Source organism: Toxotes jaculatrix, chromosome 2, assembly GCF_017976425.1.
Source record: "Toxotes jaculatrix isolate fToxJac2 chromosome 2, fToxJac2.pri, whole genome shotgun sequence".
In the NCBI taxonomy this organism is placed as follows: domain Eukaryota; kingdom Metazoa; phylum Chordata; class Actinopteri; family Toxotidae; genus Toxotes; species Toxotes jaculatrix.
Genome location: NC_054395.1, coordinates 21,350,078 through 21,372,817, shown reverse-complemented (window position 1 = coordinate 21,372,817; position 22,740 = coordinate 21,350,078). Strand labels below are relative to the sequence as shown.

Genomic DNA, 22,740 nt, shown 5'->3' with positions numbered 1-22,740 from the left:
TCTGCTGAATTATTACCCCAGAAAAAGCACTCAAAAAAATCACATAGCTGAATCAATCTTTATTTTAACAATAGAAAATGGTAAATAATGTCACATCAAACACAAAGAGAAGGGAAATAAACAATCAACACACACATTTGGCTCATAGATGCAGTGGGCTTATTGGAGGTTGCAAAGAAATGGGTAGTAAAGGTACAGTTAAATGGCCACGGTGATCCAGCAGTTTAGTTGTGCCACAGGATTTAGCTGAATCTGTCATGAGTCTCCACTGTCTTGATGAGGACTGGACCTGACTTTCGCTGCTGGTAGTTGTTAACTGAGACGGCTGTTAGAAAGAGGATGGTAAAAAAAAAAAATTAACCACACACAAACAGGACAGGGTAATAATGGTGTCAGCTTCAGTTGTAAAACACGGTACTTACTTTTGGTGGGCACTGTTTGGATGTTGACAACAGAATCCTGTTCAAGTCTGTCAGCAAAGTAAAATGCAATGTAGGTGAAGTCCATGCAGTTTACACAAAAAAGCCTGTTTTCAGGTCCTGTCAAGCTGTCATTTCGCTTTAACAATGATGGGGTAGTTATCCAGGCCTAATTTTGACCAAATAACCAGTTAGTGCTCAACCTTAAAGTCGTTTCTCTTGTAAAACTGCAACTCTCACACACTGTGACACTAGGAAGACAAGGACAGGGAAGAGATACAGGACAGGATGAGGAGACTGAAAGAAAAAGAGAAGGTGATGAGAGAAGAAGAGCAGGTGCTGCCCACTGTGCCCAGGATAGGATTAGCATTATGTCCCTGTGCTGTTCAATACAAATAAAAACTGACTAACCTGATCACATTCGAACAGTTTAGGCCTTAATTACCACAGACATTTACGTTCTTTGGTAATTACAGCAAAACCTATAGGCTCAATTTAACAATAACAACAACATAAATGATGCATAATAATGTCAGAAGGTGGTACTATTGTATAATTATATTATTGTACAAAACACATTTGGCTTATGTTTATGTTCTGTTTGAGACACACTTCTATAATTCAAACCCAAAATGATTCAAACTCAAACACAAAGATGAAATAAAGAAGGAGTTGTCTTCTGTCTTTCCAGATTGTCATGTGGATCATTCTTTGCAACATTTAACCTGATTTTCATGCATTACTGCTTGACATAATTTGTGCGACTGCCTGTATTTTTTGCTTAACAAGGGGCAGTAGTGAGCCCAGTACACTGCTTTGGATATGCCATGCAAAGGTCAATTTTTTTGTTTTATGAGACAAGTTTGAAAATGAAAAAAATCTGTGGGTGTAGGTCTGGATAACCACCCTACCACAACTTTTAGGCTGCTCTCCATAAAGCCTAAATTAGCCTTTAATCACTGAGTAATTAAGTAAAAAGAACCCGACACTGCTGAGATCTACTCACACAACGTACCTTTCCTCCTCTCCCTCCAGCAGTTTCTGATAGGTGGAGATCTCTATGTCCAGGGCCAGCTTGACATTCATGAGCTCCTGGTATTCTCTTAGCTGGCGAGCCATGTCCTGTTTGGACCTCTGCAGAGCCAGCTCCAGGTCCCTGATGCGAACCTTGGCATCCTGCACGGCCCCGTCCCCGCGCTGCTCCGCTTCAGTTACCTGGTCCTCTAGAGTGGTACGCTGGGAAAAAAAGTGCAGGCATAGATGGTTTTAGCATTCATCAAGAGCTGAGCCTGTCAATCACCCCTTTCAATTAGACGGCTGGGAATTCTTTTATAAACTATTCCAATGTGAGTATGTCATGTCCCTTTGTTAATGTGGCTTGTCATAATGCCTAGATCAAAACAGTTGTAAGCTGCCAGACGACCAGACCAGTTTTACACTAATTAGTTAGAACCAAGAATGAAGTCAGCATCCCAGCTCAAGACACAAACCATTTGAAAACTAAACTGAATAACTGGATCCCCTCTGTCGTACTTTTTCCTCATGTTTCCAGTTTCTTTTCACAAGCAGATATTAACAGTAAATCCAGCACTTTGACAGTCTTTAAAATCTGAGAAAAGCAACAGAAAAACTTGTGTTGCTCTTAAAGTGTTTGTGATTTGATGAGTATCAAGCTTGAAAAGTGTTGCTTTTGCATGTATTATGGTTAGTATTTGTAGCACCTATCAGCACCTATCAATACATAAAACTTCAGGTTCAATCCATTCATTATCCAATAAACTCTAATATCATACAGCATGTTTTGGTGCCTGAAAGCCTTCAGCCGCTCTGTAAACCTTTCACTCACATGTGCCTTTGCAGTGTGGATCTCATTCTGCAGGCGGGAGATCATTCGGCTGAGCTCAGATATTTCTGCCTTGGTGCTACGCAGCTCATTGCCATACTGGTCAGCCTGAGCAGTCATCTGGTTAAACTGGTACCGGCAGAGATCAAACAGAGGAACAAAGATGTGAGATAAGCAAAGATCAGGTTTGACAAGAGTGGTTCCTGTCAAAAAGACATGGTATTCTAGGAGACTTATAAGCTTTAGTTAACTGTTGACCGTTTTTCTACTTCTTCTTTTAAAGACAAACTTGTTTTACAACAAATGTTGTTACATTAACAGCAACATGTAATTATTCACACTAGAGCTAGGGTCATGTACTACAGTCCTTCACCTTGCTCTTGTGCCAGCTTTCAGCTTCCTCACGGCTGCGGGCAGCAATGTCCTCATACTGAGCCTTAACTTCAGCTACAATCTGATCCATTTGCAGGCTACGGGAGTTGTCCATCTGTACCACCACAGAGGTCTCCTTCACGCTGTCCTGCAGCTCTTTCAGCTCCTTTTATAAAACAATAGATGCAGCAACATTGAGACAGACATAATCCAGAATACAACACAAGCTCACACACTGTATATGCTGTGTACATTTTCCTTGATTTAATCTTTCCTTGATTTGATCTTTGAAATTTTGAGAAGAGTTTCAGTGAAAGGTTGTGTACCGCATCATACAGAGCCGTGAGGAAGTTGAATTCATCAGTGATATCTGACAACTTGTCGCTGAGATCCACCTTGGACAGATAACCTGCATCCACATCCTGCAAGCAGTCAGTAAAAAACAAGAGACCTTTTCTTAGTTCTTATCTTGCATTTGACAGACACAGTCCTTCATCAGTATCATACATATACATGTGCAAACTGAGAAAACAAATATGTATCATAGCTATCGTGACTGCACACTGTACCTTTTTGAGCATAACAAACTCATTCTCTGCTTCATTCCGCTTGTTGATTTCTTGCTCGTACCTGAAACACACCACAAATATCAGATTACGCTTGCAGATCTTATCAGTGTGAGCTTACTCACAAGTCTAGTTTCCAGACTTAACAAATGTCTTACTTTGTCTTGTAGTCATCCACGTTTTTGTGCATGACATCGTTCTCCATGTCAAGCCGATGTTTGTCATTGTTGAGAAACTCCAGCTGTCTTTGCAGGTTGGAGATGTAGGACTTCAGCATGGGCTCAATGCTAGAGGAGGAGGCAGTCTGTCCCTGCAGCAGTTTCCACTTGGTCTCCAGCATTTTGTTCTGCTGTTCCAGGAATCTTACCTGTAACACAAGGAGGAAGTGCCAACAAAATAAAACAGATCCTAATGTCTTTTAAGACAGCATTTAAGCTTGAACCTTTGTATATTAGGTCAAGTGCTGGTAAACATGTATCTAAATGGATCAGGATCAGGATAATCAAAAGGATTTAAATCTAACACTCAGCATTGATCAGCAGAATATTAGTTAAATTTCCTCCTACCTTATCAATGAATGAGGCAAAGCGGTTGTTGAGACTCTTGATCTGCTCTTTCTCCTGGGTGCGGACAGCTTGGATGGCGGGGTCGATGTCTATGTTAAGTGGGGTGAGCAGGCTCTTGTTGATGGTCACAGCTGTAATCGGGGCCCTCTGGTTAATTCCAGTGCTGATCTTGGGGATTGAGTAGGATCCCATGGACATGCTGCTGAAGCCCCCTGCGGACATGTGCGGTCCTGGGCGGCTGATGGACTTGCTTCTCAGACTCATGGTAGTGCTGTGTGGAGATGTGTGCTCGAGAGGATGGAGAGGTCAGACGGTGGTTGAGCTCTGTTGTGCATCTCTTATCTTTTGGGTGTCATTTTATAGACAGAAGTGGGTGTGGCGCGATAGTGAAGTTATGTGGCTCCCCAATGTGGGTAAACCAGTCTGACGCATGCCACTGGTTCTCCCTCCTACCCCAACTCTAAAGGTTGCATTGTTTCTGTTGTTGTGATGGAATCCAAGCCTGCTCCATGGCTTCAGGCATGTTGCATTTAAACAATACATTAAATGATTTGGATCTATCAAAACCAATCAGAGCACGTGTGGAATCAGAATAAATATTTAGATTGGCTTTTTACCCAAATGTGATTACAGCATAGTGTACTGTGGTGCTGAATGAGCTGTGATGGAGGCAGATTTTTTTTTAAAACATCAGGTCACAGTAGCTGTAACTATTGTGGAAGTTTCAAGTGATTTAAACAGTAGTATTGTCACAAGTCCTTCAGAAAAAATTAAGCCCACAAAAGTTGCTTAAGTTAAAAACAAAACAAAACAAAACAATGATATACCAAATTTATAGTTTACACACAAAATGTGCCCAAACATCATAAAATCATGTACAATACACTTTCTTCAAAAGAGTCTTATTATTTATCACAGCTCTATTAGTGAACCCTATAAACTCTGTAATATTTGTGAAATGTTGCAGGTTTTCAGTCTTTTTCTGCCTTATAACAGTTAAGATCACAGAGAAAAGTAGATTGAGTCAAAATGTTGTAACTGTTGCTACAGACGCAAACATTATACTTCAGCTGCATCTGTTTCCGTTTTCTTTTCATCACAACGTCATTAATCATTGTTGGTGACAGCCGGTTGTAAAGAATAAAACTGGTCTGTCCTCTCAGTCTTTGCTTTCTTTCCAAACGGTAACTGTTTCCCTGTTGAGACCGATTGCCCAATCACAGCCTTCCCTTAAGAAAACACATAGTGTAATGAGTGTCTTATGTGATCAAGTGTGGGTTTATTCTTCAGGTTTGCCATGGCGGTGTGCCACTGAAGCTGTGCCATCTACACAACAACATTGGAGGTAGGTAAAAGTCTGTGCTGTGTTTTTTTTTAAAAAAGTGGATTATTTTCAAAACGTTTTTTTTTTTCTTTTTTTTTTTACACAATTTTTAAAATATGCTGTTTTCTTGTCAGACATGAAGATAGCTTCATTCAACGTACAAAGGTTCGGACTGACAAAAGTCTCAGATCCAGACATCCTGTCAACTCTGGTTAAGGTACATCTCATCTCATTGGCATTGTTGAGGCACAGTAAAGCAGCAACTCTCAGTGGTTTATTTGAAAGTGAGAGCTTTGGTTTAAACAGTGCACAGTGAAAACTCAGTAATAAATACAAGGGTTTAATTCTGGGAAGCAACTAAGGAGTGACTACGGCGTAATTTAAGGAACAAATAAGTGGCATTGTTAAGTGTGAAAATTAAATCTTATACATTGATTTTCCTCTGTTATTATAGCTGTTTCTGATGAAGCTGTCACATGTTCATATGGGGAAAAAAATCCTGAGTGGCATGGTTTATTCAAAAGGCTAAAATGTGTCCTATCTGTCCTCTCAACTTCACACTTTTACTTGCTTTTGTTTTTAATAGATTGCATCTCGATATGACATTATAGTGATCCTGGAGGTAGTGGATGTGAGTGGAGACTCTGTTAAACTGTTCTTTGAGGAGTTGAACAGGTGAATTTACATTTTTCATTTCTGAATGAAGCAAATACTGTTGATGTTGCTTTTTAACATATGTGTGCTCACTTTTACCAACCTATATGTCTCAGGGTCAACACAACTCATCACTACACACTGAAGCTCAGCAGCCGCCTGGGAAGGAACAGATACAAGGAACAATTCCTGTTTCTCTACAGGTGATTTCAAATAATTTACCCTGACTGCACCACATCCTTAATGTAACCATTAAACAGCTGGACTAAAAGATGTTTTTTTCCTACTGGAAGGGATGATGTGGTTGATTTGATTGACTCCTATCAATATGAAGACAACCAGGTGAATGACGTGGATGCTTTTGCAAGAGAGCCGTATATTCTCCACTTCCAACTGCACAACACAGGTAAGTCTCTGAAGCTCAAGGAGTAACAGGGAGTTACTATATCAGTATCAGTGTGTTTGTTATTTCATTGCTGTAGACACTGTAACAACATTGTTGATGTGACGTTTGTGGTATGTCTGAGTCATGTCTATATGGGGACCTGTTTGTTTTTTCAAAGTGTGTGAGTCTTAATAAGTTTGACATGTGAATAAAAGCAGGTGGCAGGTTTATCAAGTTCAGCCAGTCAACATGTCGTATGTGCATCCACACGTTTAAATCATGTCATGATGGGGAATGTTTTACTCTAGATGAGCTGTTGTGGTTTTTACTGAAACTGTTGCAGTGCTGAAGGATATAGTGCTGATTCCAGTCCACACCACACCATCAGACTCAGAGAAAGAGCTGGATGAGCTGTTTGAGGTCTTCCTGGTGGTCAAAGACAAATGGAAAACTGATGTGAGTCACATCATCCTGCTGCAGTATTTTGGCATCATTGTTCCACCTTTCATGGTAGACATTACAATTAGATTTATAACCATATACGCTTCTATTTTATTGTCTCATATCAGGGGATATCATACCAATTATATGGCCCATAAATAATCATTGAACATATAAATGACCATTGTAACACAGCCACTTTGATGGGATTTCTCTGCATTCTTAAATCACAACTTAGGGATATAGGTTTTATTAGTTTTATTAGCACTTAACTGACTGTCCTTGATTTCCTCCAGAACATAATGATCCTGGGGGACTTCAATGCAGATGGTGCGTATGTCACAGATAAAAAAATGAAGAACATCCGTATTCGCAGTGACAAGAATTTCCACTGGCTGATTGATGATGATGTGGACACCACTGCAAATACATCAAATGAACACACTTATGACAGGCATGTGAACATTATAATACTTTAGCGGTTTAGTTGAAGGATTATATTTAACAGGAAGAAAATATACATGATGTCATTATATATTGCTTAATGGAATTAATTAAATATTTCTCTAACAGGATTGTTGTATATGGAGAAGACATGCTGGCAGCCATTGTGCCAAACTCAGCCAAGCCATTCAATTTCCACAAAGAATTTGCTATGACAGAAGAAATGGTAAGTTTGTCTGCATAATCTACAGGTTATCCACTCTATTTATGCAGCTTTATAGCTTTTTCACAGAGGTAATATTGCTCATGCAGTATGTATATTTCCCGCAGGCCCTGAGAGTGAGCGATCACTACCCTGTTGAAGTTGAATTACGTAGCACCCCTCCCTTCTGCATGAGAAAGAGCGACCAGAGATGTGACATTGTTGAGACCCAGCAAACATCAGCCAACAAAAGTGTCACAGGTAATAAGTAAAAACTGTAATTTACTCTATCCTGTCACTGACAGACATGGAGTGATGTATTTGATGTGCAGCTCTTTTGACCTTTACAGTGCTGTGTTGCTTCTGTGAAAGGCAGGGGTGCAAATAATGAGAAGGAATGCTTGGAATTTGGGAGTGTTTCTTCAGCTTAAATGCCTTACTTATGAGGAGCCCCCCTCCCTCCTTTAAAAAAAAAAAAAACATATGCTTTGAAGGTGGGACTTCCACTTTTGATTTATCAGTGCTGCCTTTGTGGTGATAATTTTGGATTATAGGGCTTGAAGGTCAGGTATACTTTCTGTATTTTCCTCATTGTCAAGAAACCTCATTGAAAGACCAAAAACAGTAATTAACTGCTCATACTAACAAGATAACATAATTATTGAAGAAAAACTGATTTCATGCTACAAATCTGAATTGTGATTGCATCAATGTTTTTCCACTTAGAGCCCCATTTAATTACAAGCTTTTCATTTTGTTGAATCAAAGTTACACATATTTGAGTACAGAATTATTTCCAGTGAGTTAAAACATACTGTGTTAAATATTGTCTTTTTCTACTCTCAGAGACTTTGCAGCTTGATGTGCTGAAACTGCAAAAGGAAAACCTCTTGCTGGTGCGAGAAAAACTTCAACTTCAGATCTCATTATTAAAACAGCGACTTGCCAACATGGAACTGAAAAAATGACTAGTAGATCTGAAATGATTCTGTTTTTGATAAGCTTTTGTTTTTCACTGTCATTTGTCTGATAGAATTTATATTTCAGAATAAATATAAATATAATGGTTTGGTCACACATTTGCTTTGTAGTTGTTTTGCAGAAGAAGCAGAGTTGTTAATGACAAGCAACATTGTAGGTACAATGAATGAAGTATATAATGAGATAAAAGAGATGAAACTGAGATATACTCTGATTTGTTTACCGCAGCTAGATTTCTCTTCAGTTCTTGCCTCATTGTCCTGAGGGATTCTGTGTTCTGTATCCTGTTAAATACCTTCACAGGCTTCTCTGTGATTGTTGGAATCAGTCACAGAACAAGAATGGAATAAGATGCTAGAGAAACTCTAGAAATAATTTACAGTTCAAAGTAAGGTTACGGTTATAAATCAGCACAGGGGTTATTGTCAAATTGTTTTCTTTTTTGTCTGATGACGAACAAACTTCTGAAAATGTGATGAACACAAAACTGTTAAAAGTAATGTAAGAGCAGAAAAGTAAATAACGCCTGATGCCAGACCTAGCTGTATGAAATGTAGCATTTATAATCATGGGAAATACTTAACAGCATGTGGATTCTTTTTCTCATTAAAGCAAATAAAGTGTATAGTTTCTATTTACAAATACTGTCACAGAGTCTCCTCATGTTATTCTGTGGTGCAGGGATGTAAAAGCATTGAGTGCATTAGTGCAATTAAAAAGCAGGAACAATCTTCATTTATTTATCTATTGTGGTAAGCTGTCCCTCCAATCACGTAGGTATGATAACCCAGTTTTTCCAGTGATCTGACTGATCAAGTTAGGCTGTCAGGTTTTGTTTTGTTTTTTTCATCTGATCCTCTTACGTTAACTTGCTCCTAAACAGATTAGCCATGCAGAATAGGTTCCCACGGTGATATACCCGAGCTATCATGGTTAGGGAAAACTTAAAGCCTCATAATTTTACTTGGTGGTACAGGCCCCTGGGCATTTTGCCCGTTCAGTAATCCATCCATGACTGTAACAGCATATTTATGAGATCTGTGAAAAAGTGAAAAGGGTACACTGCCGCTATTTTGATACGGTTATATTGTAGTAAACGACTTTTGGAAAACCTACAAGGCAAAAAACAAAAACAAAACAAAAACAGAACAGCAACAAAAAACAAAAACGCTGACGTGTGGTACATTCATGTGACCGCCGTCAGCTCCGATTTTCTTGGTTCTACAGTCGTCTAGGCGAACTGCCGCTCACTCAAATACATGCCTGCGGGAAGGAGTGACTACAAAGTGGACATGTGGTAAAATAAGGTTTAGTGGGCTGATATTTCTGTGATGTAAAAAATAAAAAGGAATAAAACTTTATGTTGCAGGAGAAAAAAACGTCCGTCTTGTGAAGCGTCCAAGCGCTCTGTTTTCCGATATTCTGTACAGCAGGTGAAACAGACACGCTGTGGTCACGTGACCGCTGTACCACTTAGACCAAAACACTGAGGACCCGAGAAGCTTGTCAACAACCGCGCAAGAAGCTGCGACAGCCTGCAAACTTTCTCAGCCTCGACCCAGCAAACTCTGAAGCTACACCAGATCATCGCTCACCTGTCCAGTAGACAGGCCGTCTCAATGCATTACAGAGGACCGAAAACACCGAGGGGATCATGGACGTGTACGATTTGTTTAGTAGTTGCAGAAAGGGCGACATTTGGAGAGTCAGGTAACCAACTGGTGTCTGACTGACGATGTTTTGGCTTGGTTGTCTCTGCCCAAGTGTACTAAAAGCTAATTTAATTTCCTTTACATGGTTGCAGTTAGCATTGTTAGCCCCCCCTCTTCTTAAACCTATATTACATAAACATGAGCCTTCATTTATCTAGCCTGCCCCGGACTACAGTGTCGCAGATGTAAACACCAAAGGCAGGGCTGCTAACATTAGCTTTGATGACCCAGCTAGTAACTTTGGCTAACGTTTGTAGGTCAGCTCCTCAGTTTCCAGATGCAACGTAGGTACTAGTTGTCAGTGTCGGATGCTTAAGAGAGTGGTATGTGGAGAATTTTCTGCTGCCTGCTCTACAGCTTAGACTTCCCCTTTGACTGGAAGGCACCTCTTCAGCTTTGTGACATACAGTCCCAGTGCACAGTTTTACCTGTCAAGCTAACGTAGTTCATTTTCCCATCTTGCATTTTGCAACAGAACTGAGCTTTGTGCAAGCCTGCTTCTGTGGTTCACAGGTGCACCTATTTGAATTCACTGAAAATGTTTTGAATACACGGGAGTCAGTGGCTCGGCTTATGGCAGGCTGTGACTATGTAGACTCCCGTACATCACAGTAACCACTCAGTTCTTTTCTTTTCTCTCTAAGATATCTTGTTGAACAAAGAGATGTGGACCTCAATGTAAGAGATAAATGGGACAGCACCCCTTTGTAAGTACAGTTTAGGCCCAAGTGGTCTAATTCCTTGGATAACACAGCATCATTATCCTAGCCACATGAAATATGAACACTGTTGTTCTTCAGGTATTATGCCTGTCTCTGTGGTCATGAGGAGCTGGTCCAGTACCTGTTGGCTAGTGGTAAGGCTGAAAACACAACATAATAAAAGTCTAAACAGTGAAACTTCTATACCATGATTTTGTGTTGATCATTATAATTGAACCGAAATGTTTTGTAGTGTCGTCTGATTTTTTTTCTTTTCATTACTTTAAGGTGCCAAGTGTGAAGCCAACACATTTGATGGCGAAAGGTGCATGTACGGCTCCCTGAGTGATTCTGTTCGACGCCTGCTCAAAGATTATAAGTGTGTCAGTGTCCGCGCCATGCAGCGGGATGATTTTAACTACTTTCTGCACATGTAAGAGACAAGTGTCTGATAATTATTCATGTAAATTATCCATCTACAGAGCAGTTCATTTTCCTCAGCTGTTTCAGTAGTTTATGTTGAAAAGAAACAGGAAAATGAGGTGAATGAACTGCAAAAACATAGTATCTTACCTAGTTTGTACATTAATCTGCTGAACCACCTGCACAAAGTGCATTAATCTAATCCAGACGTTTACATGTTTTTGCCTTAGGTTACTGGAGCAGGGTCAGCACAGCGACGTGAAGTTCCTGGTTCATGGACAAACATTTCTGGCTCATCGCTGTGTTCTCAGTGCGCGCTCAGAGTACTTCACAGAGATGTTTGAGACCAAATGGAAAGGGAAGAGCCTGATAACTCTCAAACACCCATTGGTAGATAACTATATATGCTAGCTGATTCATTCTGTTTTTTTGTGTGTTGTCTGCTTTGTTATTACATTGTCACATCTATTACACAGTACAACACAGCCATATTGTATCTATCTGTATAAAACACATAAAACTGTTTTGATTTCAGATCAACCCTGCAGCATTTGGAGCCATCCTGCAATATTTCTATACAGGTAGGTGTGTTTTAGAGAAGCAAATATTCAGGCTTCTACATTGATTACAGTTTTTAAGCTCTGCAGGAAAATTTAGTCGTTCCTATTTTTAATGTGTCAATAAAAAAGTTTATCTATGCCTAATTAATTAGAAACTCATTGATGTAATTTTCTGAAGGTAAGAGGTAGATGTAAGTTTCTGGCCACTAGTAGCGCTATGGAGCGTTGTTTTTATGAGTGGGCCCCCATCGGGTACTGTTGTATTGTCACCTAGACAAAACAGACTGAAAACTACAAAATGTCTGTGACAATACAAGCAAGCTCAAAGACATTTTGTGAAAAAAAAAGTGTTTTTTTTCCCTTGATGTTACAGGACGAATGGATATCGATATAAGCCTTGTGGAGGACTGCAGACGAATTGCTAAACAGTGCAAGATGGTAGATTTCATAGAGGAGCTGGAGAATAAATGCAAACAGCTGTATGAATTTGGTAAGACAGTATTCTTGGTTCACAGTTACACTGGGACTATGTGTGGTATTGCTTTTTCAAATAGCACATTGCACATACCTTAGCACATTGTAATTGTAATGCCTCTTTTAACTCTTGGCCATTTTCAGCAGTTTGAATGATGCCTCTCTGTCTCTTTTTCATATTTTTCTTCATACTGAAGTGTCCAACAAGCCAGGAATCTGTGTGAAAGTCCTGAGCCTAGAGCCTCACAGCTGTCAGCTTCAGGAGGAGATGGCTCAGTTAGCTGACTGTGCTGTGCCCACTGAACTAAGGGTAAGGACAAGTTAGCAACGAAGCACTTTAACACACTATAGCTACAGTTTTAATGAGCCTTTTGTTGTTGATTTTCCCCAGGTTGGATTTGGAGAACTTCCCTTTAACAGAGTTGACCGCTTCCCTACTTATCCCGACATCTGCTTCAAAGTGGATGGTTACAATTTCTTGTGTCATAAGGTACAAACTACCAAGTTCACACAGCATTCCTCAGTGGCATTACAAACACTCACACACTGCCCAGATCCTGTCACATAAAAAAATTAACATCAGAGTTTCATTGTGTGTGTGTTTCTCAAGGTGTTTTTCTGCGGGCGGAGTGATTACTTTAAAGCCTTACTGGAGGACCACTTCAGTGAGGGAGAGCAGCTGCAGTCCCAGCCCAGTACCCCAGTGATAACTTTACACAACATCTCCCATGAAATTTTTATCCACGTCATGTATTACATCTACACCAATTACACAGAGGTTAGTGCACAATATCTTCAGCACACACTCTTTATACATCAGAGGTAATGCTTCTTCAGTGTACATTATTGTTTGGCACCATACCGGTTGTTCTTTATGTCCAGCTAACGACAGAGAACGTGTTTGACGTGCTGTGTGTGGCTGACATGTATCTGCTGCCGGGGCTGAAGCGTCTCTGTGGGAAGACGCTCGCTAAGACTATATGTGAAGAAAATGTTCTGCACATGTGGAAGACAGCCAAGCTTTTCCGTCTCTCTCGCCTGGAGGATCAGTGCACAGAATTCATGGCCAAGATCATCGAGCGGGTGGGTCAATGATGTCTCTGTGTTAACACTTGTTTGGATAACAGGAGAGTGTCTGGGATCTTCGACTGTTGTAGAAAGTGGTATTACGAGACAGGGCAGACTGGGGCTAGCGGGTTAGCATGCTAACTTTAGTTGATGTTTCTCCAATACGATACATAGGTGTTACATAGAATATAGGTTTTACATATTCTTAATTTTAAGAATAAGAGCAAAATTGTGTAAGTCTCTAAGAATTTTTACACAGATAAAAAGATATTATTATGGGCAGTTCTATAGATACTAGCCTAGGTCAAGTTTTCACAAGTTAAACTATTACAATACCAGGATTAAGAATAGAAATACAACAAACACTTTAACAAAAAACCAATGATGGTACTGGACTACTTGCACACTACAGTATCATTACCATTATCCCAAAACCCACATTCAAGACTAACCTCTGAGGCCAATTCATAATACATTTGTTGTTGTGTTTGGGAGCTACATGAGCTAGATCCCAGTTCACAATATAAGAGCTCTGAGCTGAAGTTGATGATCTGGTTGTTCTGGTCAGCCATGCTCAGCTCCGCCTCAGAATAAAATCACCTGTCATACCTGTCTGTCACAGCTGGTGGAGCAGGCTGAGTTTGCCGAGATTATCAAAGAGGACGCTGCGTCGTTGGAGGAGCGACACGAGACCGACTCTGTCCCCCTGGTGGATGACATTCGCTACCACATCACCAGCAACGTGCAGACTTACAGTGCAATCGAGGAGGCCAATCAGAAGCTGGAAGCCTTGGAGGAGCTGCTGTCCAGCATTAATATTGACTGTTGAGGGGTCGGCTGGTTGTGGTTTGTGGCTGCAGCTGCTGTGGAGTGAGGAAAAAAACCCATAAGAAGTGAAAAGAAAAACATATGCTTATGTTTGTAGGTTTTATTTTATTATATTGTACAAAATGTGTATTTTGAAAGGAGCTGGTTCTGATGTTACAAGGGCATAATCAGACACAGCTGTTTATGTTAAAAGTTTGCTTGAGTGAGACATACTGAATTGTGAGAAAAAGATGTTTGGTAGATATTAACAAAAGAATATCTTTGCATTGCACATGCATGACTTTACACTAAGCATTATTTGTAGCTGCTAAGATTTAGACTTGCTCTTTTAAAAAGTATTTTGGCCCCAACAATATTTAGTACCAGCACTTAAATTTAACACAAAGTTTTATTCTGATGGTGAAAGAAAGCAAACTGATGCCTTGCCATGTACTAGCTCACACTTGAGAACTATTGGTAAAAAGAGGTATGTTTTCAGTTAATTCATCCAGAAAGTATTTTTAATTTTGACTTCTTATTTTTAAGTTACATAGAATATAGGTTTATTATATATTTCATGCACAGAAGCAGCTAAAGTACTGCTGAACTGCCTGCAGCTTTTGTTTTGTATTTGATTGGATGTGGCAGCTGTAGTTCACCTCACTGTTCGACCAGTGACATTCCTCTAGCATGACTTACATACATACACTTAACCTCCTCCCCAACAAGCTCTTGCACTTTGTGTAAATTTAAAATGATAAATCTATATCCTGCTGCACTGTATAACAGCTTAGGGCTCTTGCCATGTGTATGGACAAGAAATAAAACTGTTACTAAACTGTTTGCATGTAAAGTTCACCATCAACGCAGCAAAATATTTAAAGATTTGTTTCAAGCTTGCCGTTAGAAAAACAGATAAACAACTGTGTTTGGTTTTGGTTTTTAATTAAACATGACATAGCACGTACAAGTAGTGTTTTATTCAACATATCTCATGAAGTATGCCATCATGGCTTCATGCGCTCAAGAAAATAAATCATTGGATGAATGCAATTACATTAAAACACAGTTTGCAGGGAAAACAGTTTCCCCCACAAATTCAGTTTGCTTGTCAAGAGAACGTGTCTGCATCAAGATAAGGCAGTCTGCATCACAGCTTTCATAGCATGATGTTTTACTATAAGATTTTCTAGATCAGTCTACTGTATTTTGTATATTTGTGGACAGATCTGAATCTGTGTAGCAGAAAGGTTTAGACAGGATTTACATAGCCTTTTGCTGCCTTCCCAGAAATTTGCATGACTCGTTGCTCAAAACTTAACAAGCCATCACAAACGACGGTCAAGAGATGCCCTCATACAAAAACAAGAGATTTATTTCTTTGGCATTAACACAACACGTGTTAATGCAACCAAATTGTTGAGCTATAATTTTAAGTTCTCTAGAAATTGAAGAGTGACGAACAGTAACTTTAACCACTCTAAACACAATGATTTCCCGTGGCTACAACTGCAACTTGGCACTTACCGCACTCACCGTTGTGTCTTTCTCATAGCAGAACTGCTGGCCTGGCTACAGCACAGGTACACGTTCCACACGAAGCCAGTCTCTGTGAAGGGTCATTGACATTAATGAAAATTCATTAACTTGAGCCCAGGGGTCGACAACCTTAAATACTCAAAGAGCAATTTGGACCGTCTCCCACAAAGAAAACACCCGGAGCCACAAAACCCCTTTGACATCTAAAATGGGGATAATACTGCATATATCTTTTTTATTGTTTTTTTTTTTTTACCTCTATGCTTTGTATAAAAAATTATAGTGTGTTGCATTTAGGAAACCATTGAATTGCTACAGAGAACACGAAATTTTATTTCTGCATGTAACAAAAACATTTTGAACTCCGAAAAAAAGACGCTTGGTTAATGCTTACTTTCAAAATAAAATACTCAATGTCTATTTGAATACTCCTCGTATTTATGAAATAAAAATCTTAAATTATCCACCTGAAGCGAACCAAAAATGCCGTGTGCTTCTGTGTTCCGTCGTCACTTTATCACGTGTACTCGAGCATGCAGTCAGCTGTCAACCTGAAAATGTTGCCGCCGGGTGTCGCACAGCGGCGTTTGTGACGCATATTTGGAGCGACAAAAAACAAAACAAAAAAACGTTTTATTTTAATGTTACAAGATCACCGTAATCCTCAAATTTAGAATTGCCTTTAAAAAACGAACGAACTAAAATAAAAATACATTTAAATGAAATCCTCATTATTTATTTTCCAAAGTCACAGGGAACCACAGCAGAGGGATGAAAGAGCCACATGGTTGCCAACCCCTGATCTAAACACTAGATCCAGTTCAGGAAACCACCTGAAGATGGTGCCATTTCTCAGCTTATTATCATTGTGGCTGCAGTGAGTTGCCTGTCACAGAAAGGCTGTTTCTTGGAGAAAACATAGCTTTTCATGCATTGTGGGAAACGAATAAATCCTTCCCCCAGGGCTCTGAACTCATGGGAACAGTTTCTGAATGGGGCCATTCGGCGGTTGTCCATTTTTCAAATCACTCATTCATCACAACTTGAAAAAGGTGTGTTGGAGGTCAATAAACAGTGAGGCACTGTTACATGTTAGCAGTGATTTAAATGTGTGTATGTGTTTGCGTCACTGTACTTGCTCTTAATTTATAATTGGTGTCCCTGTGGACTCCATCACTCTCATTTCAAAGCGTCATGGAGGTGAAGACAAAGCTGGATGGCACCTTAATGGAGCCCTGAGGTTCTGAACAGTGGGTAAGCTCAAATCGTAACAGGAGGACGCTGTGGAGCAGAGCTGCGGTTAGAACACATTAAAGTGCAGTTCAACTGAAACACAGAGGCCATCCATTAGACAACAAAAACCTTGGCCTCCAGCCCAGCTTCTCGAAGGCTTACATGTTGGAAAAGACAAGAATAAACAACACAATCAATTATTACTCCAGCAAGCTCCCTTTACAAATGTTTTATAGTTGTTGCTAAGTAACTCTGTGTGATTTTGGTCTTGGGTGGGAAAGTCCAGTTTATTGGGTTCCAGATTGGACAAACGGATATTAAAACAGTGTATAGGAAGATTTTATATTTCTCATAATTTTATTCAGCTTCCTTGGAGACTTTGTTTACAAGTCAAACTGGCCTCTCCATGATAGAAGCTTGGTGCCTCAGTTTGTTCCTGTTCAACACCTCTACACTGGCCCCAAGTGAGAGAAGGACAGAGTGAAGTCTGAAAAGTGTGAGACTGGATTTAGTTTAAAGCAACACTGTCATCTGACTTTAAATGCCTGTAGGGATGGTAACTTTGGCCCGGGCCACCACTTTGCTCCGGACAGAAATATTTCAACAATTTCTGGATGGATTGAGATGAAATGTCGTCAGGATATTCATTGTGCCCAGAGAATTAAGCCCACTGACTTTGACGATATCCTGATTTTACCTTTAGTGCCACCAGCAGGTTGAAATCCTTGGCTTTTAATGGGATATTTAAAGGACTATGGATTCTATGGACTGTCGTGAGATTTGGTGTAGATACTTGGGATCTACACCAAGGATGAACCCCACAGAATTTGGTGATCCTTCTGATTTTCAGGTCAAAGTTTTCACTCAAATATCAACATTTACCATTGGGTACAATCCTAATGACTTTGCCATCATGAGGTTGAAATTTGGGGGTTTGAATGAAACATCTTCACAACTATTGAATTTCCTTGATATTTGGAGGACATGCCACCCTGAAGATGTTTTGGTATAACTTTGGTGAACCCCTGACTTTTCATCTAGCACCATTATCAGGTTTAAACTTTCACTTTAATAGGATGTTTTAAAATGTTGCCCAAACACGGCTGTGTCTGAGTACAGTCTCTCAGGGTTAGGGTGTTATGGCTATAAACTCTTAATCTTGTTTTCTCCACCTTGATTGCACATTTGATTGTTCATGATTTGTATTTCAAAGCACAACTTCCTTTTCAAATTGATGACAAAATACTGGTATACTTGCAGTTTGAATATCCTCAAATCAAGTTGCAGGCTCCTTTACAAAGGACACTGACTTGTACTAAAACAGAGATATTTTAATTTCTCTGTCCAAGTTATGACTCATATTTCTGTCATGTGTCCAGTACAATCCTTAAAAAACAACATTTTTGCTCTGACCATTTCCATGTGTTTTTGCTGGAAAAAAGAAGAAACTCTTGAAGAGGGAAGCAAAGGGTAACATCTCTTGGCTCTTGACTCATGCCACACTGTGACTCACAGAGATGCTGCTGTGACATCTCTCTTTTTTTCGCACAGGAATCTAGAAAGGTGGAAATCTACCAGACAAATGGAGCAACCGCGCTGCATTCTACGCATTCCTTCAGCTTTCTCTCAATGAAATTATGAAATCTGCTTGGGTGTTGGTTTGACTCCTCAACGTGCAGTCTAATAGATACATGGGCCTCATTGAATGCCTAGTAATAAAGATCAATATTAGGAGGTTTGGTTCATAATAACAACATGCATAGTATACACCAGACTTTACCCTCACTGTTTGCTTTTACTCTGTTCTCCACACTGACTTAGGCTGGTGGTATCCCACACTGCATCAAATTTCACCTCAGGTGCCACATATCTGACATGTACAGACCATACAGAGTTGTGTCTTTCATACCATCTTTCTGCCTGTGTTTCCAGGCACAAACATGCTCATCTCAACCATGATCTTCTTCTATCTGTGACTCACATGTTGGATTCTTTATGTTTGGAGCAGATGGAGAAGGCTGCAGGTGGTCAGACATAAAGCTGATAACATGAGCTTTGTTGCAAGTAAGACGTGCTTGTGTTTTTTCTATACATATATTTGTGCTTTATGTATTCTATGTTACCTTATACTAATAACCAGCCACATTTCAGAGGGAAATATTGTACCTTTACACCACGACATTTATATGAAAGCTTTAGTTGCTAGTTTTTGTGCAGCAGTGGTGAATGAAGTTAGCATGTTTCTCAGTCTCAATACAACAGTGTAAAAATACCAGTGTAAAGAACATTTCCTCAAGTACTGTACTTTTTTTGAGATAGTTTTTAGGTTGTTAAATTTCACCTGAATAATTCAATTTTCTGTGTCTTTATACGTCTACTCTAAATGTGTGTTATTGTAGATTAAGCAGTACCCAGCAGTATGAAAAGTGATGTGCACATGAATGCATCAGTGAGGTTCAAAAGTCTGAGATCACGTGGAACTGAAAAAAAGACCATAAAAGATAGGGAGACAAATGGAAAGGGATGGAAAAAAAGACACTAAGAATGTATGGGTCACAAGTTCAGTGAAAATACATAAATAGACATAAAAAATAATTAAAAAAAGAATAAAGAAAGACCCATGTATAAAATATACACAGTGCAATGCTTTAAATTGTGGTATAGTTTACTTAAGTAAAGGGTTGGAGTACTTTTTCAGCCACTGGAGTGATGCACAGTCTATAGTGCTTACTGGATCTTACAGTGTGCTTCTACCACACAGTCTATGATTTCAGCTAAGGGTGTTAACCATAACTGAGCTATATTCTGTGACAGACAGGCATGCACATTTGCGACCTTGTCCCTGAGTATTGATATGTCCTCCATGGCAACAGAAGACATAACTCACTGCTGCTGTCACTGCCAATATCCTAATTTGTTATTAGCTGGGGATTACCACAAAAGACAAAGAGAGAGAGAGTGGTAAGCCCATACTTAGCTAGAGACTGACCTGAAAAGTCATTCCCACTCCAACAGATAGCCCACTTTCATATTTCCTACATTAACTGAAATGCTAAAAAAAAAAAAAACAACAATACTGACATGCAACATATAGATGCAGTAGTTTAAGTCTTAGTTTGGCACCACAGAAAGTCTGAGTTTACATTTCATTAGACAGTCTTAGGACTTGTGCCAGTGTAGTGTTGTTCCAGCCAGCCATTACGTAAGAAATGGCACAGTAAAGACTACACACGAACTAAATTAAATGGCAGGTTCTCACCAAGAAGATCCCTTTATTGGATTGTCTTTGAATGAGAGATGTTCAGCAGCCATTCACTTTCCCCCACATTTCCCCCCGTGTCATGTAATGTAAATAGCAGGCTGAGGATGCCTATAAAGTTTCATGAGCACTGATTGCTGCTCAGACTTATCAACCAGGAATTCTGTTTATCTTCCTGCTCTGCATGGAAGCTCCTCTTGGAAGTGTGTGACAGTCAGATGCTTACACTTAACATAGCCACGGTAATATGGGATTAAGCCTTATATGCTCCCTTGAAGTATTAGCAGCCAGGACACAGACAGGCAAGTGAGCAGTGGTCTTATTAGTCAGCTTTGACAAAGACAGCGGGCTGAAAAAGCTGAGTAAATACATTTGGCTCTTGCTTACACAAATCACAAAAACAAAGCATCCCTGGTTGCAGCACAGGTAATCTCAGGAGTTTTATTCATCAGATAAATGTCTGAGTGTTGGTATCATCAGTCATCATGTGTCTGTCTTCTTTGTATGTTTGTGTATAGTACAATATAATGCTCCTCCTGAGGTGAGTCACAAGGTTGCCAGCAGAGAAGACAGCCAGCTCTGCTGAGAGATACAAACAGCGTCTGCATGTGAGAAAGGATTACACTCTTACCATGTGACTGGTCTGCCCTTAGACAGACCTCTAACAAAAGACTGGCTAAATCTATCCAGGACAACAACTTCTGGCCCCGAACTCTTCAGTGTAAACAATCAGACAGACTTCTGTTAGCAGATAACATCAAACCCGCTGCAGGGATGACAAATCATGACCTTGGAGTTATGAGTGTCTGCGTCTGCAAAGGCTGTGTGTTTGTTTTAGTACATAAGATAAAAGTATTAATTACTGTAAGACAACACTTTAACATCCTGCTTGAAATTTCAATGCAAAAACATTTGGTCATGTCATCATTAATATTTCCGCTGATAGATATGAAGTGATAATACGCTTTATAACAATGCAGATCAAAATCATGAAAAAGAATCATGCAACAACTTTTCTCTTTTAAATGGTTCCTATTTTTCTTCCTTCTTCTGTATCTTTTCTGTACTGACCCTTTGTCTGCTGTTCTTCTTTTCTGATCTCCTTTTTGCTCCCAACTCAGCTTCTACTGTTTTTTTTTTTCGCTTGTAGTAGCTGTAGTGTTGTCATTGTCAGTGATACACAATCACCATTGTGTGTTTGCTGCCCATGAAGTAGCACAGTATAGAACATGATAGAACATTATTTCTGTCACAGTATTTTAGGTCTTCATTATAGAATAAGACAAAAGTTGAAAGCCATCTCACTCTTGCCCCTACACCATGGAAGAATTTCTGTATTTCACAATAACAAAACTTCATTGGAATTATTTTTAATTTGCAGAATTAAGGTGAATGAGATTCTAACAAGTGCTGGCCCAATCTGAAAAAACTTAATGAATATTTCAAATTACAGAACCATTAATGCACCAAAGCTGAAACAAACCTAAGGTTAGATACTGTAGAACCATATGATTCTAAGTTAATGTGACATGATGCACATAAAGCTTTTCTCCCCTGTGTGTGTCCACCTACTTTAGATTCAAGGGTGTTTTTCGCACAGTTACAAACAGCGAGCGTCCAAACTTGCATTTTTTTTTGTCATTCACTTTCCTGTTTCCTGGCCGTTTCACCCTCAGGCATCAGAAAGCAGTTGTCCTGCTGACAGAGCTTTTGTTCTCTGCAGGGTGAAACCATCGGTGAAACTCGAGGGGAGTAAGTGGCTTTGAAATATACTTTGCTTTATAAGACTGACACAGACTGTTGCTTCTAAGGTTAATGAAGAAATATCTGAGTAAAAGCATGCATAGCATAAAAATAAGGAACAAACATGGTCTTTTCTTTCCTGTGATTTGATTTTTGTGTATTTCCATGACAAGATTGCACAATGCTTTGCTTAATCTCTAGTTCAGTATAGAAACAGCTCTGTGATTTGGTAATTCTCAACATTACATAGCCCTCACTTCCTGTTTTTAAATCAGGAATGCAGTCAGAGTTGATCTTTAAGCACTAGTCTACCTTCATGGTGAAAACAAGAGTCTCGCTGTTGACAGGAGATGACAATTTGTTTAGAGTGTCACTCATGATGACCTTTTAATTAACACATCGTGATTTGTATTAGTGGACACCACCTTGGTACACCTGGAGAGACACTTTACCTTCAATACATGACATACAAACACGTGGCCGTGCCATCTGTTTGGCATGGCTGATGCTCCGGATTAAGACAATACTAAACCACAGTGAACTATATACACAAGTCTTTCAGATGTGTGCTCCACTGAAATAGATAGAAAATGTTTTTATTTTGTGTGATGATGTTATAAACTGCTATTAAGACCTTTTTGGTTTCCAGGGTGTGAAAACTCAATCTGACTGGTTAGACTTTGTGATCATTTATTTCTAGACAAGACAGAGTCTACAGTCATGTTAAAAGCACTGTGAGGTGTAAAGTATCAGAAAATTGATGTTTCCTAGTTGTATCCAGACGCAGAGTTCATTTTCACATTAGCTAGTGAGTGCTAACAGAGTTGCAGCAGCTCATGTTACTGTAAAACTTATTTGGCAAAAAATGACTCATACACACAAATAGATTCTTCGTGCCGCACTGCAAGACTGAAAATGTAAGTGACAACTGATCTCACATTCAATAAACAGTTAACAACAATCATTAACCATGTCCCCATTCCAACAGGTGTATCAGTTTCAGGGTCCAAATGTTGTGCATACT

General features: G+C 39.5%; 3 protein-coding genes and 1 long non-coding RNA gene across 5 annotated transcripts; 2 read left to right on the top strand and 2 right to left on the bottom strand.

The window, feature by feature from the left end:
- Positions 1-44: 44 nt before the first annotated feature.
- LOC121195214 (intermediate filament protein ON3-like) lies at positions 45-4,109 on the bottom strand. 2 transcript variants are annotated; one of them, XM_041058530.1, is made up of 9 exons: positions 3,767-4,109; positions 3,359-3,567; positions 3,204-3,264; positions 2,961-3,056; positions 2,636-2,800; positions 2,266-2,391; positions 1,426-1,655; positions 423-469; positions 45-325 (listed from the first exon to the last, which is right to left on the bottom strand). In XM_041058530.1, exons 1-9 carry the CDS (start codon positions 4,028-4,030, stop codon positions 243-245), a joined length of 1,281 nt encoding a protein of 426 aa, XP_040914464.1. In that variant the 5' UTR covers positions 4,031-4,109; the 3' UTR covers positions 45-242. The 2 variants fall into 2 exon arrangements, with proteins under 2 accessions (XP_040914464.1, XP_040914474.1); XM_041058540.1 differs by having other exon boundaries at positions 1,435-1,655.
- Positions 4,110-4,933: 824 nt separating this feature from the next.
- On the top strand, positions 4,934-8,855 carry LOC121201188 (deoxyribonuclease gamma-like). Its single transcript, XM_041066895.1, has 10 exons — positions 4,934-5,111; positions 5,225-5,307; positions 5,677-5,765; positions 5,861-5,947; positions 6,038-6,150; positions 6,473-6,585; positions 6,867-7,024; positions 7,144-7,240; positions 7,345-7,477; positions 8,063-8,855. Exons 2-10 carry the CDS (start codon positions 5,227-5,229, stop codon positions 8,182-8,184), a joined length of 993 nt encoding a protein of 330 aa, XP_040922829.1. The 5' UTR covers positions 4,934-5,111; positions 5,225-5,226; the 3' UTR covers positions 8,185-8,855.
- An 828-nt stretch (positions 8,856-9,683) lies between these two features.
- On the top strand, positions 9,684-14,907 carry abtb1 (ankyrin repeat and BTB (POZ) domain containing 1). The gene is made up of 12 exons (XM_041060970.1): positions 9,684-9,907; positions 10,554-10,616; positions 10,710-10,765; positions 10,899-11,043; positions 11,264-11,423; positions 11,569-11,614; positions 11,967-12,083; positions 12,265-12,377; positions 12,459-12,557; positions 12,678-12,845; positions 12,950-13,150; positions 13,758-14,907. Exons 1-12 carry the CDS (start codon positions 9,852-9,854, stop codon positions 13,962-13,964), a joined length of 1,431 nt encoding a protein of 476 aa, XP_040916904.1. The 5' UTR covers positions 9,684-9,851; the 3' UTR covers positions 13,965-14,907.
- Positions 13,869-16,032, bottom strand: LOC121197388. Its single transcript, XR_005896243.1, has 3 exons — positions 15,949-16,032; positions 15,470-15,551; positions 13,869-13,998 (listed from the first exon to the last, which is right to left on the bottom strand). It is a non-coding gene; the product is annotated as an uncharacterized LOC121197388 (long non-coding RNA).
- Between the last annotated feature and the right edge of the window lie 6,708 nt (positions 16,033-22,740).

Coding starts and splice junctions, on each gene's coding strand:
- LOC121195214 (XM_041058530.1), bottom strand. CDS start 4,030: ATGAGTCTGAGAAGCAAGTCCATCAGCCGCCCAGGACCGCACATGTCC. Junction 3,568..3,766: donor TTGCCTCATTCATTGATAAG/GTAGGAGGAAAT, acceptor CTTGTGTTACAG/GTAAGATTCCTGGAACAGCA. Junction 470..1,425: donor GAGGAGGAAAGGTACGTTGT/GTGAGTAGATCT, acceptor CTTTGCTGACAG/ACTTGAACAGGATTCTGTTG.
- LOC121201188 (XM_041066895.1), top strand. CDS start 5,227: ATGAAGATAGCTTCATTCAACGTACAAAGGTTCGGACTGACAAAAGTC. Junction 7,025..7,143: donor AATGAACACACTTATGACAG/GCATGTGAACAT, acceptor TTTCTCTAACAG/GATTGTTGTATATGGAGAAG. Junction 7,478..8,062: donor AGCCAACAAAAGTGTCACAG/GTAATAAGTAAA, acceptor TTCTACTCTCAG/AGACTTTGCAGCTTGATGTG.
- abtb1 (XM_041060970.1), top strand. CDS start 9,852: ATGGACGTGTACGATTTGTTTAGTAGTTGCAGAAAGGGCGACATTTGG. Junction 11,044..11,263: donor TTTAACTACTTTCTGCACAT/GTAAGAGACAAG, acceptor TTTTTGCCTTAG/GTTACTGGAGCAGGGTCAGC. Junction 12,378..12,458: donor CTGTGCCCACTGAACTAAGG/GTAAGGACAAGT, acceptor GATTTTCCCCAG/GTTGGATTTGGAGAACTTCC.